We start from the raw sequence: 13,437 nt of genomic DNA, 5'->3' as shown, positions 1-13,437 counted from the left end.
CATTCTCACTTCTCTGTCGCTTGAGACAGAGAATTTCTTCGAACCAAAACCAAGTCCTTTGCTCTCTATCCCAATGCAAAGTCTGACCAATAACCTCACTTCTGGCTCACTCCTAAATTTCTGGACGCAGGTGTTCACCACTATGAACATGGGAGGAAGGTGAGGGTTATTTTTTCCCCTTTAGGTTATCTACCCATCCTTTGGTATTGTTTATTCATTGTCAGACAGCTACTTTTCCTCTCTCTCTTTCACTTCAATGCTCTTAATCCCATGCTTTCATTTTCTGCTGTAGACCAGTCAAATGGAGCTAAACTCTGAAGTCCTTAAGATCAGCCCAATAGTTCTCCACACTGACAGGGGTCTGGCAAAGAAAGTCCTGTCCCCAAGAACTGATTTCGCTCCCTTTTGGGAACATCACCTTGAGCAGGAATCAACAGGTGGATCCATCCTACCTAAGTGCAGCTTACAACAACAGGTACCTAGTTGGAGGTACCAACTTTGGTTTCCTCAACTCTGGGAACACTAATAAGCCATAGGAGTCAGTTGAGGCATCAGACCTGCCACCTGCTCTGCTTCAGCCCGTTCCTCTTCCCTTCACTCCTCTGTGCCTGCTGTTGTGCTGGGTTTTGAGGAGGAGGAGATGTGGAGGAAGGTGAGTGTCTGGGTGGGGAAAAGGATGTGGTTCGAAGTCCTGTTTGATTGCAACTTTGCATGGCCTGGATCACTTCTCTTGGTGACTATGTCTCTCTTACCTTCTTGACAGGGCTGTATGTCCTTCCATGCTGGAAGGGACGTGGGTGATTTGGGCTGGGCACCTGGCAGCCGGGAGAGATGCCTCTCACCTAAAAGGCCCCCCAGAGACCAGCATAGACCACGTGGCAAACTGAGCAGCTCATAAACTACTTTTTACCACCACCATATCTTCTGGCCTCCTGTTCAGTTCTGCATTTTAACCCCACAATTTCTGCTTTCCTTTTCCATCTTACCTTTTCCAACTTTTTTTTTTGGCAGAGATTTCACGCTCTGGGCTGCTTTCTTCTTCAGCTGCTGAGCAGTATAAGAAGTTCAGAGGAGGAGAAATCACCCCACAGGGCCATCCAGACCCACCTGAGCAGAGGGGCTGGGTAGCTGCAGCGGGACCGAGCATCAGCAGAAGGCTGAGCACCGGGGAGCGACCGGGCTTGCAGGGAGGGATCACTCCCAGGGCAGGAGCACCACCTCCCGGTAACGGGATTTACAGCAGCAAGTCTCCGTGCAAGGTGTTTTCCGATGCACAGATGAAACGTGGAAAGCACTAGCAGTCTGGAAGACACTCACTCTGGTTTCTCTCCCCTTAGGCTGTGAAACATAGGTAAAGCAGCCCAGTACACGTGTGTGCTGTGTATTAGAGAGGGAGATGGAAAACTGCCTGTGAGCAGGAGTACATTACAGAATCACAGAATCATAGAATCGTCTTGGTTGGAAAGGACCTTTAAGATCATCGAGTCCAGCCATTAACCTAACACTGCCAAGTCCACCACTAAACCATGTCCCTAAGCACTACATCTACTCGTCTTTTAAATCCCTCCAGGGATGGCGACTCCACCACTTCCCTGGGCAGCCTGTTCCAATGCTTGATAACCCTTTTGGTGAAGAAAATTTTCCTGATATCCAATCTAAACCTCCCCTGGCGCAACTTGAGGCCGTTTCCTCTCATCCTATCACTTGTTATCTGGGAACATATCCCTTTTTCTTCATGCCGTGCTGTCAGAATGACTTCTGAGTATGTAAGAGTCGCAGCGTCAGCCATTACAGAGCTTTTACCATAGGTGTATCAGGTGAAGCTCCATCTTATTTTGCATTGCTCTGACTCAAGTTGGTGTGGGCTGTGCTGCTGTCAGTGTTTAGGTAATGTACATTTCTGCCTTTAATATTTGATGCAGGCAATATTCTTGCTTTGCCTTGCCCTCTTGCCTGTTCCTACCCACCCAAACACTCACATGCAGGTTCAGGCACCTGAGACCATCTCAGATGCTTAAACATGAGTATCTGGTGACACCCGAGAAACCCAGACCTTCAGCTGCTGCCTCAGAAAAGAGTGGGGCTGTCCTAACACCTTCTGCCTCATCTACCAGCACCATGTGGATGTCTTGGGTGCCTTGCAGCCTGCAGGGAGACCCCAGGTGCCTATTTTAGCACCTACACAAAGCACATTTCCTTATGAAAAGATCATTGGAATTTAGTAGAAAAAATATATGAGATGGGACTTTCTGATATTGAAGAAATCCTTGAAAAGCACACCATTGAGTGTGGGTGACTTCAGCAGTGCATGGGGAGCTCTGCCTGTTTCTGTGGTTCATACATTGATCCCACCAGGTTAGTAAGTCAAAATATGCCACTTCGGGCTCCTCGCTCTGTAGCCAAAAGGAAACTGCAGCTGAAAATGATTTGATGTGATTGACTCTTGCACAAAACAAAATGGTTGTCCAGGAGGCAGCTGTTGGTTTGCTAACAAGCACTTTGCACTTGGAACAAGGAGATGTCAAATTCTGCCTCTATGCTTTCTGCAGGGCCTCACTCTGCACACAGATTATATCTAGCCTGACAGTTATAATAAGAGCCAAAGGCACGAGGACAGTTAAAGGTTTTCCTGGGCCTTGATGATTTAGCGATGTGGAAACTGCAAGTGAACCCAGATCTGAATCTTCTCAGTAGTTTTTCCCTCTGTACAGTGGTGCCTTATGGGTACAGTATGTATAAGACAGGTTGTGAATGTAAAGACTCGTCCCATGAGCTCTCCGGGTGGACATAATTGTGCAAGAAGAGCTAGCCACTTAGGCTACATCTATACAGGCAAATTAAATGTTTGTAGGACCACTCTTTGGCACCAAGGTCAATTGCTGTGGATCAGCCCATGTCCACATGGCTAAACTCCCTTAGCCTCCAAGGCTGAGGGCCATGTATAAGCTATCAGTTGAGAATGGTCCCTGGCCTGTGTTAACAACTGAACTGTCCCCAACAACCATTCAGCAGAGCCCTAGGCTGAAAACATGCCAGGGATCCTTTTAACAATGTCACAGTGCTGACATTGCTCCCTGGCATTATTTAATCTACTTGTGTAAATGGAGCCCTGGGGACCCTGGAGACCAGCACAGGGTAGCTGATGGGCTTGTGTGTTGGAAACCTAGCCCATTGTCAAGATTGTCCATAGTCTTGCCTTCATTCCTTCAAGAGCTTATTCCAGCAAGGTTGAGGTGAGCCATAGATATCCAATAAACAGTGGCTTTTCTTTTGAGGAAAGAAAGGTCCAGACCTTTGGTATTTGTTGGGGAGCTGAGAAGCTGGCAGCGAGAGCAATGAAGAGCACTAACCTGGAGATGGACCTAAGCCAGCACTGGCCAGGACCTAAGGACAGCCACGCTCCTTCACATCTTATTTTTTCCCTTTCTGTACTAACATGTCTCTGCCTGCTCTTGCAGGCAGCTTGGGCAAAGGATTAAGGAAATACTATAGGTGTATTTCCAACCTTGCACAGGATCGGTATGGACATTCCTGATGGTGTCTCAGGAAGGAAGAGCACCTTCCATGCAATCAGCTTTCCACAATTCCTGGGTCTCCCTTTATACTCCCCAGCTCAGCACAGCCCAGGCCAATTCACCTGACTGTGTAATGCTTGGGTAGCCATCATCATTCTGGCTTTGTATTTGCAGCTTTGAACACCTGAGTGACTGATTTAAGCAGAGGCTCCAGTCACAGAATCAAAGAATCACAGAATGGTTGGGATTGGAAGGGACCTCTGGAGATCATCTAGTCCAATCCCCTGCCAAAGCAGGTTCACCCAGAGCACATTGCACAGGGTCGTGTCCAGGTAGGTTTTGAATATCTCCAGAGAAGGAGACTCCACACCCTCCCTGGGCAGCCTGTTCCCATGCTCTGTGACCCTCAAAGTAAAGAAGTTTTTCCTCATATTCAGATGGAATGTCATATGAAGAAGGAATATTAATGGATACAGACGGTTGTAGGACCAACTAGAACTTTTTTTTTGGAAAGTCTTCTTTAAAAAAAGTCTACTGTATCTATCTACTGTAGATGTGATTTTTTAATAATGTAGACAATTTTCTGTATTTTAAGGCTTGGCTTTATTAAACTGGAGCAAACCAGGAAATCTCATCTTTTCTTCCTCACCAGCTACCATGAAATTTACCCATGATTTACCTAGGACCCCCAAACTTAAGAGCAGCAGGTCAAGACCCAGGTTTATCTTTCAGCAGAGATTACCTGTGGTTTCTACTAGATTATTCCTGACATGTGGCTCATCATATTACAGGTTAACTGTTTAAAGTGGGGGGAGCTGGCGGAAGTCATTGCTAGGCCACTCTCCATCATCTTTGCTAAGTCGTGGGCAACGGGAGAGGTGCCTGAGGACTGGAGGAAAGCGAATGTCACTCCAGTCTTCAAAAAGGGCAAGAAGGAGGACCCGGGTAACTATAGACCGGTCAGCCTCACCTCCATCCCCGGAAAGGTAATGGAACAACTTGTCCTTGGTGCTGTCTCTAGGCACATCAAGGATAGGGGGATCATTAGGGGCACTCAGCATGGCTTCACCAAGGGGAAGTCATGCTTAACCAACTTGATAGCCTTTTATGAGGACATAACCCAGTGGATAGATGATGGTAAAGCTGTGGATGTGGTCTATCTTGATTTCAGTAAAGCGTTTGACACGGTCTCCCACAGCATCCTCGCAGCTAAACTGAGGAAGTGTGGTCTGGATGATCGGATAGTGAGGTGGATTGTGAACTGGCTGAAGGAAAGAAGCCAGAGAGTGGTGGTCAATGGGACCGAGTCCAGTTGGAGGCCTGTGTCTAGCGGAGTCCCTCAAGGGTCGGTACTGGGACCAGTACTCTTCAATATATTCATTAATGACTTGGATGAGGGATTAGAGTGCACTGTCAGCAAGTTCGCTGATGACACAAAACTGGGAGGAGTGGCTGACGCGCCGGAAGGCTGCGCAGCCATTCAGAGAGACCTGGACAGGCTGGAGAGTTGGGCGGGGAGAAATTTAATGAAATATAACAAGGGCAAGTGTAGAGTCCTGCATCTGGGCAAGAACAACCCCATGTACCAGTACAAGTTACAGGGGCAGAGCTGTTGGAGACCAGCGTAGGGGAAAGGGACCTGGGGGTCCTAGTGGACAGCAGGATGACCATGAGCCAGCAGTGTGCCCTTGTGGCCAAGAAGGCCAATGGCATCCTGGGGTGTATTAGAAGGGGTGTGGTCAGCAGGTCAAGAGAGGTTCTCCTCCCCCTCTACTCTGCCCTGGTGAGGCCGCATCTGGAATATTGTGTCCAGTTCTGGGCCCCTCAGTTCAAGAAGGACAGGGAACTGCTAGAGAGAGTCCAGCGCAGAGCCACGAAGATGATTAAGGGAGTGGAACATCTCCCTTATGAGGAGAGGCTGAGGGAGCTGGGTCTCTTTAGCTTAGAGAAGAGGAGACTGAGGGGTGACCTCATTAATGTTTTTAAATATGTAAAGGGCAAGTGTCACGAGGATGGAGTCAGGCTCTTCTCAGTGACATCCCTTGACAGGACAAGGGGCAATGGGTGCAAGCTGGAACACAGGAGGTTCCGCAGAAATATGAGGAAAAACTTCTTTACGGTGAGGGTGACCGAACACTGGAACAGGCTGCCCAGAGAGGTTGTGGAGTCTCCTTCTCTGGAGACATTCAAAACCCGCCTGGACGTGTTTCTGTGTGATATGGTCTAGGTAATCCTGCTCCGGCAGGGGGATTGGACTAGATGATCTTTCGAGGTCCCTTCCAATCCCTAACATTCTGTGATTCTGTGAAAAGCATGAGGCATAATGAAGAACAGCTATATAACTCTCCTCCCTTCTCCCCAGAATAAAGTTTAGGAGGTGTGTAGATTAAAAGGCTGCCTTGACAGGCTATCAACAACCTTACCACATCATATAACAAAAGTGAACTTTAAACCTACCATTCTGGCTACCTTTGAAACTCATAGAGAAGCCCAGTCCTGATATAAAATCTCCTAGTGGTTCACATCTGTGTTTTGTAATTGTCATCTGAAAACGAATAGTGGTAGGAGTGATAAAGTGACTGGTGTGGAATCCTGGAATCCTATTACTCTAGTGTAGCCTTTTTCAGTCATTAAATAATATTGTATTTCTCCCAATATGAATCAAGGATGAAAAAAATTTTCATGTTCAGCTTTTAAACTGTGTTTTCATAGCCAATTTCTTTGGTTTTTAAATACATTCCTCTGCCCTTTCTTTTCCCCCCCCATTTTATTTACTATACCCTAAGCAGGGCTCTGATTTCTCCTCACCCTGCCATGATTACAGGCAGAGTCCAAAAATTGGTGGACAATTCCCCCTGGGCTTATAAACTCACTGTTGTTCACCTGCTGTCTTGGGGCAGCTGAAAAGCAAATCCACGAGCTGCCAAGAATCACACCCAGGCAGGGATACAGTGCTGCAGGAGCAGGTCCCTGCTCAGTGGCCAGGAGACAGACGTGACCCTGGGACGAGTTCATGGGGTCACACCTTGGCCCTGATGGGGACCCCCCTGTGCCCTCATGGGGAACAGAGATGGATTGAAATGTAGGGCTGCAGCCCGTTTGCGTCAAACTGAATGAACAGACCCCAGCCACAAATCACTCAATATTTTAACAGGCTTTGGGAGGTTTTTCTTCCTTGCTTCAACCCTTTGTGGGAACTCAGGGCCTGCAGAAGATGGCCAGTGGGCAGTCCTCCAGCACACATGGTGAAGGGCTACGTGGTGCAAACCTGTTTTTTCCGTGTCCCAGCCAGAGCTGAAGGGACAGCGGAGGAGTGTCCCCTTCACCTCTCAGCTCCGGGCTCTCTGCTACAGCTGCTTCCAACACACTGCTCGCCGCCTGCATTTCCCATTGCCTGCTCACCAAATGAGTCTCCAATATGGCACCAAGCCGTTCCTCAAGGAGCCAGGACCTGGCTGTCAGTTATCTCACAGGCATCGGACCATAAGCTCTGAAGAGGACCTGGCTATCTCACAGGTGTTAGAGCATAAGCTCTGCAGCCACCTGCCAGCCCCCGAACCATCTGAGCTTGCTGAAGTCCTAGCAAAAATCTCTGTCACATGTTTTTTAGGTCACCACAGTGAGGGCCAAAGGAGAGAGCTTTTGAGTCACGTCTGGCAAGGGACAGCAAATGTGTTTGTGACCCTTTCTGAACACTGGGGAGGGGGATGGTTGCTGTATCCATCATTTCTCCCATCATTTCCTTGCCTGTCTTGCTCCAGCCCAGTGGATGGAGAATGATCTATGATCTATGCCAGAATTTTCTCTGGCAGAAAAGCCCTGTGCTAGCACAGAGAGAGGTCACAGAGGACACGAGCTGTAGGCTGCTGATTTCTAACCTTTAGCATTTCTTTCCTCTCCCCTATTTTCATCCCACTCCCACTAAGAATAGAATCATAGAATCATTTAAGTTGGAAAAGATCCTTAAAATCATCGAGTCCAACTGTTAACCTAACCCTTGGTCCCCCAAAGCCCTCTTCGTGTTGAGGCAGGTGGCTGAGAAAACTACCTTGGCTTATGAGTCAGTGAAAGGCTCTTATTTTAACTATTGGGAGTAAAATTGTGTATAAAAAGTAAATACCAACATCAGTCCTTACCGCAAATGTGGTCGTATCACTGACTGGCTTCAGCTCTGTTGAAAATTCCAGTGTCGCTGGTCCCAGAGTCAGGTTTTGAGCATGAGCTGACGATTTGACTGGAGTCAGTGGGATTGTCTGTGCAAGAAAATCGTGCTGGACAGGAGCTGGGCAGTTGGCTCCCAAAGGGTGAGACACAGCTGGGGACTGGAGTTAGCACCAGCAACCCATCCTTGGTCTATATCTTGTATTGGAGTGCTCTCTAGTGGGCAGCAAAATTAGTCCAGAGGCAAACAGCTGATGCTCACCGGCCCTGAGCAGAAGTCACCCTCACCTGGGTGTCTGAGGCTTTGGGTCTGTAATATCTACACAGATATTACAGCTGTGCTGAGTGTCTGGGAGCGGGGTTTTTGGAAGGAGGTTCAAAGCAGGGTCTTCTTGATCTGTGACCCCGCAAGGCAGAGGTTTGATGCAGGAGCAGTGCAGGGTCATGGAGGATGTACACCTCGACAGCTGCCTTTGATGAGAGCTCAGGCACAGAGCACAGGGTAACATCCCCACCCCTTCCCCATTACATGGCCTTTCAGCGCTTCTCCTTGTGTTCAAGGAAACACCTGCAGAGCCTGCTCCTGCGTGTGCAGTCAGCAGGTAGAAGAGCAGGTAGGTCCTGTGGAAGGAGAGGAGAAAAAATTTTTGGTCCCTAAGAGGGATTTCATTAAGACGTGGGGAAAAATGATGATACTGACTCATTTACCAGCCACTGCTGAGCCTCCAGGAGCCCTCTGCTCTGCGAGCCCTGCCAGTGCTGGATATAGTTGCTCTGAGGGAAGGCAGTTCTTATTTCATAGCACAAAGTGATAACCCACTAGATATAGTGGAAACTTAGACTACTTCAGTGTGACAAGAAGGTTTTTACAGAAGGCAGCTCAGGACCATTAGTGGTTATGTAGTGGGTGCTCCCAGATTAGCAGAACTGTATTACTGAACTCAAATGTTCAGAAGGTGTCCCAAAATTATGAGATTTATAAGGATACTGTATTGCAGGTGAGATTAGGTATCTAAGTTTTGATTTCTGAGAATAACTCATCACTTTTTCCTTTTATTTCAGTGAAATAAGGACAGCTAAAAGATTTTTGATGAAGGTGATGGTAAAAACTGAAACAGCTACACTAGCTATAAAGGTTATATGTATGTCTCCTTAAATTCTTTGGTTTAGACCTTGCTTCTCCGTTACCCCTGTATTGTGGGAGCTACTATTTTAGGTTTTCAGGATGATACTGTCTGTCAGCAAGAGCTCCTCTTATATGGACACTGCCCATTTCAGACGTTGAACACAAATGAAGCTCCTTCAACCACCTACTGAGCTTAATTACTTGTCTCCCATTCATTCTTCTCTTCCATTTTCTAGAAGTGTTTGATGGAAATTAGACTGGCCTCCTTTTCTTTGAGCACCTTCTTCCACTTGGAGAAGTCATCTTCAGCCTTGCCTCACCTAGTTAGAAACCACTGAGGCTCTAACAAAGTACCACACATTTTTTACTACAGTAAAAAAAAAAAAGGGATTATATAAGGGTATTCTATGCAAATTCATTAATAGTTTTGTTACAGAGATGCTGCAGCTATGCATAATTTAGGCTACTGAATACTGACTGCATGAATATGTTGATTCAGTTTGTTGAGGGTCCAGAAAGGAAAGAAAAAAAAAAAAGAAGAATGGATAAAATAAACCAAGCAACCTACTAAACCAGTCAACATGGAGAGTTAAAAGGCAGGAAAAAAGCCCGCAGTCCCAAAGAAAAGAGCCCTGAAACTTAAGAGAGCTTCCTCCTCTTTCCTTTGCTCATACACAACTGAACTGAGGCAACAGAGTCCCATGAGGGTGAGAGGAGCAGCTGAGGGTAATTCAAATATTGGTAGGATAACTTTATTTGCAGGAAATGATAACTTATAACTTTATTAGTGATGACTGTTACTGGTATTAGTTCTCAGATTTGCTGCACATCCTCCCATAGCCCTTCCCCTGCATGTCTCCAATTGATGATCAGCTACGCTGACTATCCGTGCCACTGTGCCTGATGGCCAGGGTGCAGGGTCTGGCCAACGCTCATCAATGTGCTCTTTTCTGCCAGAAAAAAAAAAGAAAAAAAAATGGGTCCAATGGAAGAAATATTCTATGTAGCATCCAAAGCAACATGGGAATCAAACTCCAAGTATTCTGGGAGGTTGCTTCTGAAAAAGGCAAGATCGTTGCTCAGCTCCAGCAGACAGCTCTATCACCATATTACACTTTTCTTCTGTCAGGTTTGATTTTTGTGCACATTTTATGCCGAGTTTCACTCTTCACAGTCACCACCTGATGAAAGACCCTAGCCTAACATCATGGGTAAGCCAGCTGATTCTTTCCACAGCTTCAGAGGTTAGCAACACTGAGGCATTTGGTTTATTTTCCAGCTACATGATGCTTTTCATGATACAGGCTGTGGAGTTATAAAAATGCCACATATGATGAGACTTGCTAAGAAATCAGATAAATAGGCAGCGCTTGGACTTCTTCATGAGCATACCGACATAGTGCACACAACCTCTCCAGGTCAAAGACAGAGCCCAGCAGCATACTGGGGCTGAGCAGACACTTCTGTTTGGGGAGGGAGAAAAGCCTCAGGTTTTGAAGCATCTTCACAGGCACTCGACGACGTTTGTATGGACACCGCTCAGCGAGTGCGACGAGCACTGCCTCAGCAGGAGCTCGGGGCTCAGGTCCTGCTCTATTTTTGCTGTCTCAGGCGGCAAACTGCCAGGTGCTTACTCCTTGCGACTATCTGAATAAATTGGATTATCCAGGAAGCCAACTGGGGATAAAAATGCCATTAGAGAAGTAATTCATTTAGACATAGAACTATTTAGGATATATTTATGCTTTCAGGAACTCCAGCCCAGAGCTTTTTAACCCTTCAGATGCCACATGAGAACAATTCATGTTTCGAAAGCTTTCCCAGCGGGTTGCAGCACTTCTGGCAACCGTGGTTCCTACGCCAGGAAGGCTGCAGCAGTGTGGTGGTATTTACACTCTGCCTAACAAACGGTTTCCAGTGGCAATAGCCAGGGAGAGAAAACAACCAGGATTTAGGAAGGAACTCCACTTGTGAAGTCTCCCTTTTTTGTTTGTTTTGACTCATGAGTTTCATGCTCCAGACTTACTGTTTCACCAGAAGCAGCAAGAGATTGTTCCGTATCTGCCAGCTTTGGATCTCTCTTGATTTGTACAGACTTCCATCACATCCCCAACTCCTCCAGCTGTTTCTTTCCGGGATGAAAAGCCCCAATCCGCTCACCAGGACCTCTTTTAAGGGCTGCTTCTCTCTGGGGGCACCCCTGGACCCTGCTGCGTACCCACTCGGGGTGCGGAGCCCGTTCAGGGGGCGGCTGCACTGATGCAGCAGCAGCGGCTGGTTTCTGTTGCGTTTCTATTGCATCTCCTTAGTTTTCTGCTGTGACATTGAAGCGTGAGCAGCAGACAGCAGAAAGCTGTGGCCGGTGCGAAGCTTTTTTTTCTCCTCGGTGCTTCCCTGCAGAAGCTCCGCACGCCCTTGCAGAGAAACACCGAGAAATAAAAGCACCCGAAGGAAGCTGGGCTCCCCAGGCCAGCTGCGGGTGCCGGCGGAGGGCAGCAGAGAGAGCAGCTGCTCGCCGCTTGCTTTCCAAAACACGGGTTGGAGCAAACAGCCCCTCCGAGCCACCCCGTGGGCCGGGCCGCGGGCTCAGCAGCACCCTGCGCCCGGCGGAGGCACCCAGCGCCCGGCTGGTTTTTATTGTCGCTAACGCTCTCGAGCAGCACCGTGCCCGCTATTTTAAGGCACATGGAGGAGTCCGAGCTGTTCCCCCTTAGGAGGAGGGCACAGGGATGCCACCGGGGAGATGTTTTGGCACCGTTAAAGGAAAAAAAGGGAGCGGAGGGTGAATTAGTGGAGGTTCCGTGCCAGAATATTCGTCCGTCGGTGTAGTCGTGGCCGAGTGGTTAAGGCGATGGACTAGAAATCCATTGGGGTCTCCCCGCGCAGGTTCGAATCCTGCCGACTACGACCCGAGGTGTTCTTTTTTCCCTCCCCTGGCCCGGACGTTTTCCTCCCCCTTCTCTTCCCGGCGATGGTTTTGCTCCGAAGCCGCCCGCCGGCAAACATCCGGCCGCGCGGCCGCTGCCAGCCCCAGGGAAGGGAGGCGGGACCCCGTGACAGCCGGACGCGGCCTCTCCGCCCGGGCCGGCGCCGATCCGGCGGGGCGCCGCTTCCCCGCGCCATGCAGCACAGCCCGGCTCCCGCCGTGCTGGTCACCACCAGGTACCGGGCAGCGAGCGGCGACCCCGCCGCCCGCCTCAGCTTCGCTCTGGGTGCTGCTGCCGCCGCGGGGCCGCCCGCCGCGGCCTTCCCCGGGCGGGGCAGGGCCCGCGCAGCCGGGCTCGCAGCGCTGCCCGGGGAAGGGAAAGAGCGGGGCGGGCGCTGAGGGGAGGCCGAGGGGCGGTGGGGGAGCTGAGGCGAGGCCGGCGGTGGTTGCTGGTGCGTGGGTTTGGCCCCGGGACCCTTCGGATATATGGGGTTCCTCGAGTTTTTTGGCGTTTCACAGCCGGGAGAGACACCACAGTTGTCCTCTAGCCCGCCCGGTGTGACACCGGCCGTTTGGTCCTGTCCTCCTGGGGTAACTTAGGGTCGTTTCCCTTCCACATCGGCACTGCTGGGGACGCAACGTGTGCTCCCACCCTTCGGAAATGTCTTTTCCTTGTCTGTATTTTATATATTAAGTATTCAGCTTCAAGGAATTAAAATTTGTCCCAAAGCGTACACCGGTGTCTTTGAGGCGTGATGCTGTCATAAGTGCCTTTGGCTGACCCCCATTCCCTGCCGCCGTGCCCTGTGTCCCCATCCTCGTGTCCACCAGTCTGCAGGGAGCCCGTCTGGCTTGAAGTTAGGCCAGGGTTAGGCAAAATAGGTTTATTCTGTTTTCCCACCTTCTCGAAACCATGACCTAGGTGGGTGCAGCGGTGCCGTTTTCAGTTGCATTGAATTTTTTAAATCTGTATTTTCCTAGATGTGGCAAATGAACCCTCAAGAGAAATGCCTCAAGAAAAAAATGCTTGTGGCGATCTTTATAGAGAAATGATAGAGGTATTTCTCTCTTTTTTTACCCCCACGAGGTATTTGAGACCACATGGAGGCAGTTCCCTGTCAGATGTGGCGTGAGAAACAGAAGCGTTGGTTCAGGTCTTTACTCTGGCACCTAGCTCCTAGGACATAAGTAGCAACTATTTCAGTCACATTAACTTCAAAGCCATTATTTTAATCGTTAAATATTTGGCTACAGCAGGGCCCGACATCCTTTGGAGCAGTGGCCTTGAACCTTCAAACATGCCTGACAACTCACATACATGTTTTGTAGGACTGACTTTGTCTTAGGTTTTAGCCTTTGAAATGGAAGTCTGAACACCTGGATTTATTTTACAGTCAATAGACTTTCCCACTTGCAAACTGTCCCACTGATACTGGAATGCTTTCAGTGATAAAATTGGATATATATGTGGGGGGGTGATTAAGGCTTTAGCAAGTGAATATATATTGTAGTTTGTGAGGTAAGAGGGCTGTATAGTTGTGACCTTTTTCACTCTTTCTGCATACTGGTTTTGGTTTGAGAATAGGATTCCTAGTTGCTATGGTAATATAAATAAATAATAATCTGCATACTTGTAGTTAGACTATACAGAGAAACAAAAACGTTTGCTGGATAATTTGTGTCTGATATTTTGCCTTCACTTAATGAAT

General features: G+C 48.5%; 1 protein-coding gene and 1 non-coding gene across 5 annotated transcripts in view; both read left to right on the top strand.

Moving 5' to 3' along the window:
- The first annotated feature begins 11,627 nt into the window (after positions 1 to 11,627).
- TRNAS-AGA (transfer RNA serine (anticodon AGA)) lies at positions 11,628 to 11,709 on the top strand. Its single transcript has one exon. It is a non-coding gene; the product is annotated as a tRNA-Ser (tRNA).
- Positions 11,710 to 11,817: 108 nt separating this feature from the next.
- The window catches only part of HS1BP3 (HCLS1 binding protein 3), a 60,752-nt gene continuing 59,132 nt past the window's right edge, over positions 11,818 to 13,437 (top strand). For 3 of the 4 annotated variants that reach the window (XM_068404098.1, XM_068404084.1, XM_068404092.1), the window contains exon 1: positions 11,888 to 11,964. Coding sequence is in view for 1 of the 4 variants with exons in the window: in XM_068404107.1 (XP_068260208.1) it covers positions 11,924 to 11,964 (41 nt within the window). In the remaining 3 variants the exon portion in view is untranslated. Of the gene's footprint in view, positions 11,965 to 13,437 lie in introns of all 4 variants that reach the window. The other variant, XM_068404107.1, reaches the window with a different exon arrangement.

The sequence above is a fragment of the Nyctibius grandis genome, chromosome 1, assembly GCF_013368605.1.
Source record: "Nyctibius grandis isolate bNycGra1 chromosome 1, bNycGra1.pri, whole genome shotgun sequence".
In the NCBI taxonomy this organism is placed as follows: Eukaryota; Metazoa; Chordata; class Aves; order Nyctibiiformes; family Nyctibiidae; genus Nyctibius; species Nyctibius grandis.
Note: the sequence above shows the minus strand (reverse complement) of the source record. Positions and strands in the feature narration are given on the sequence as shown.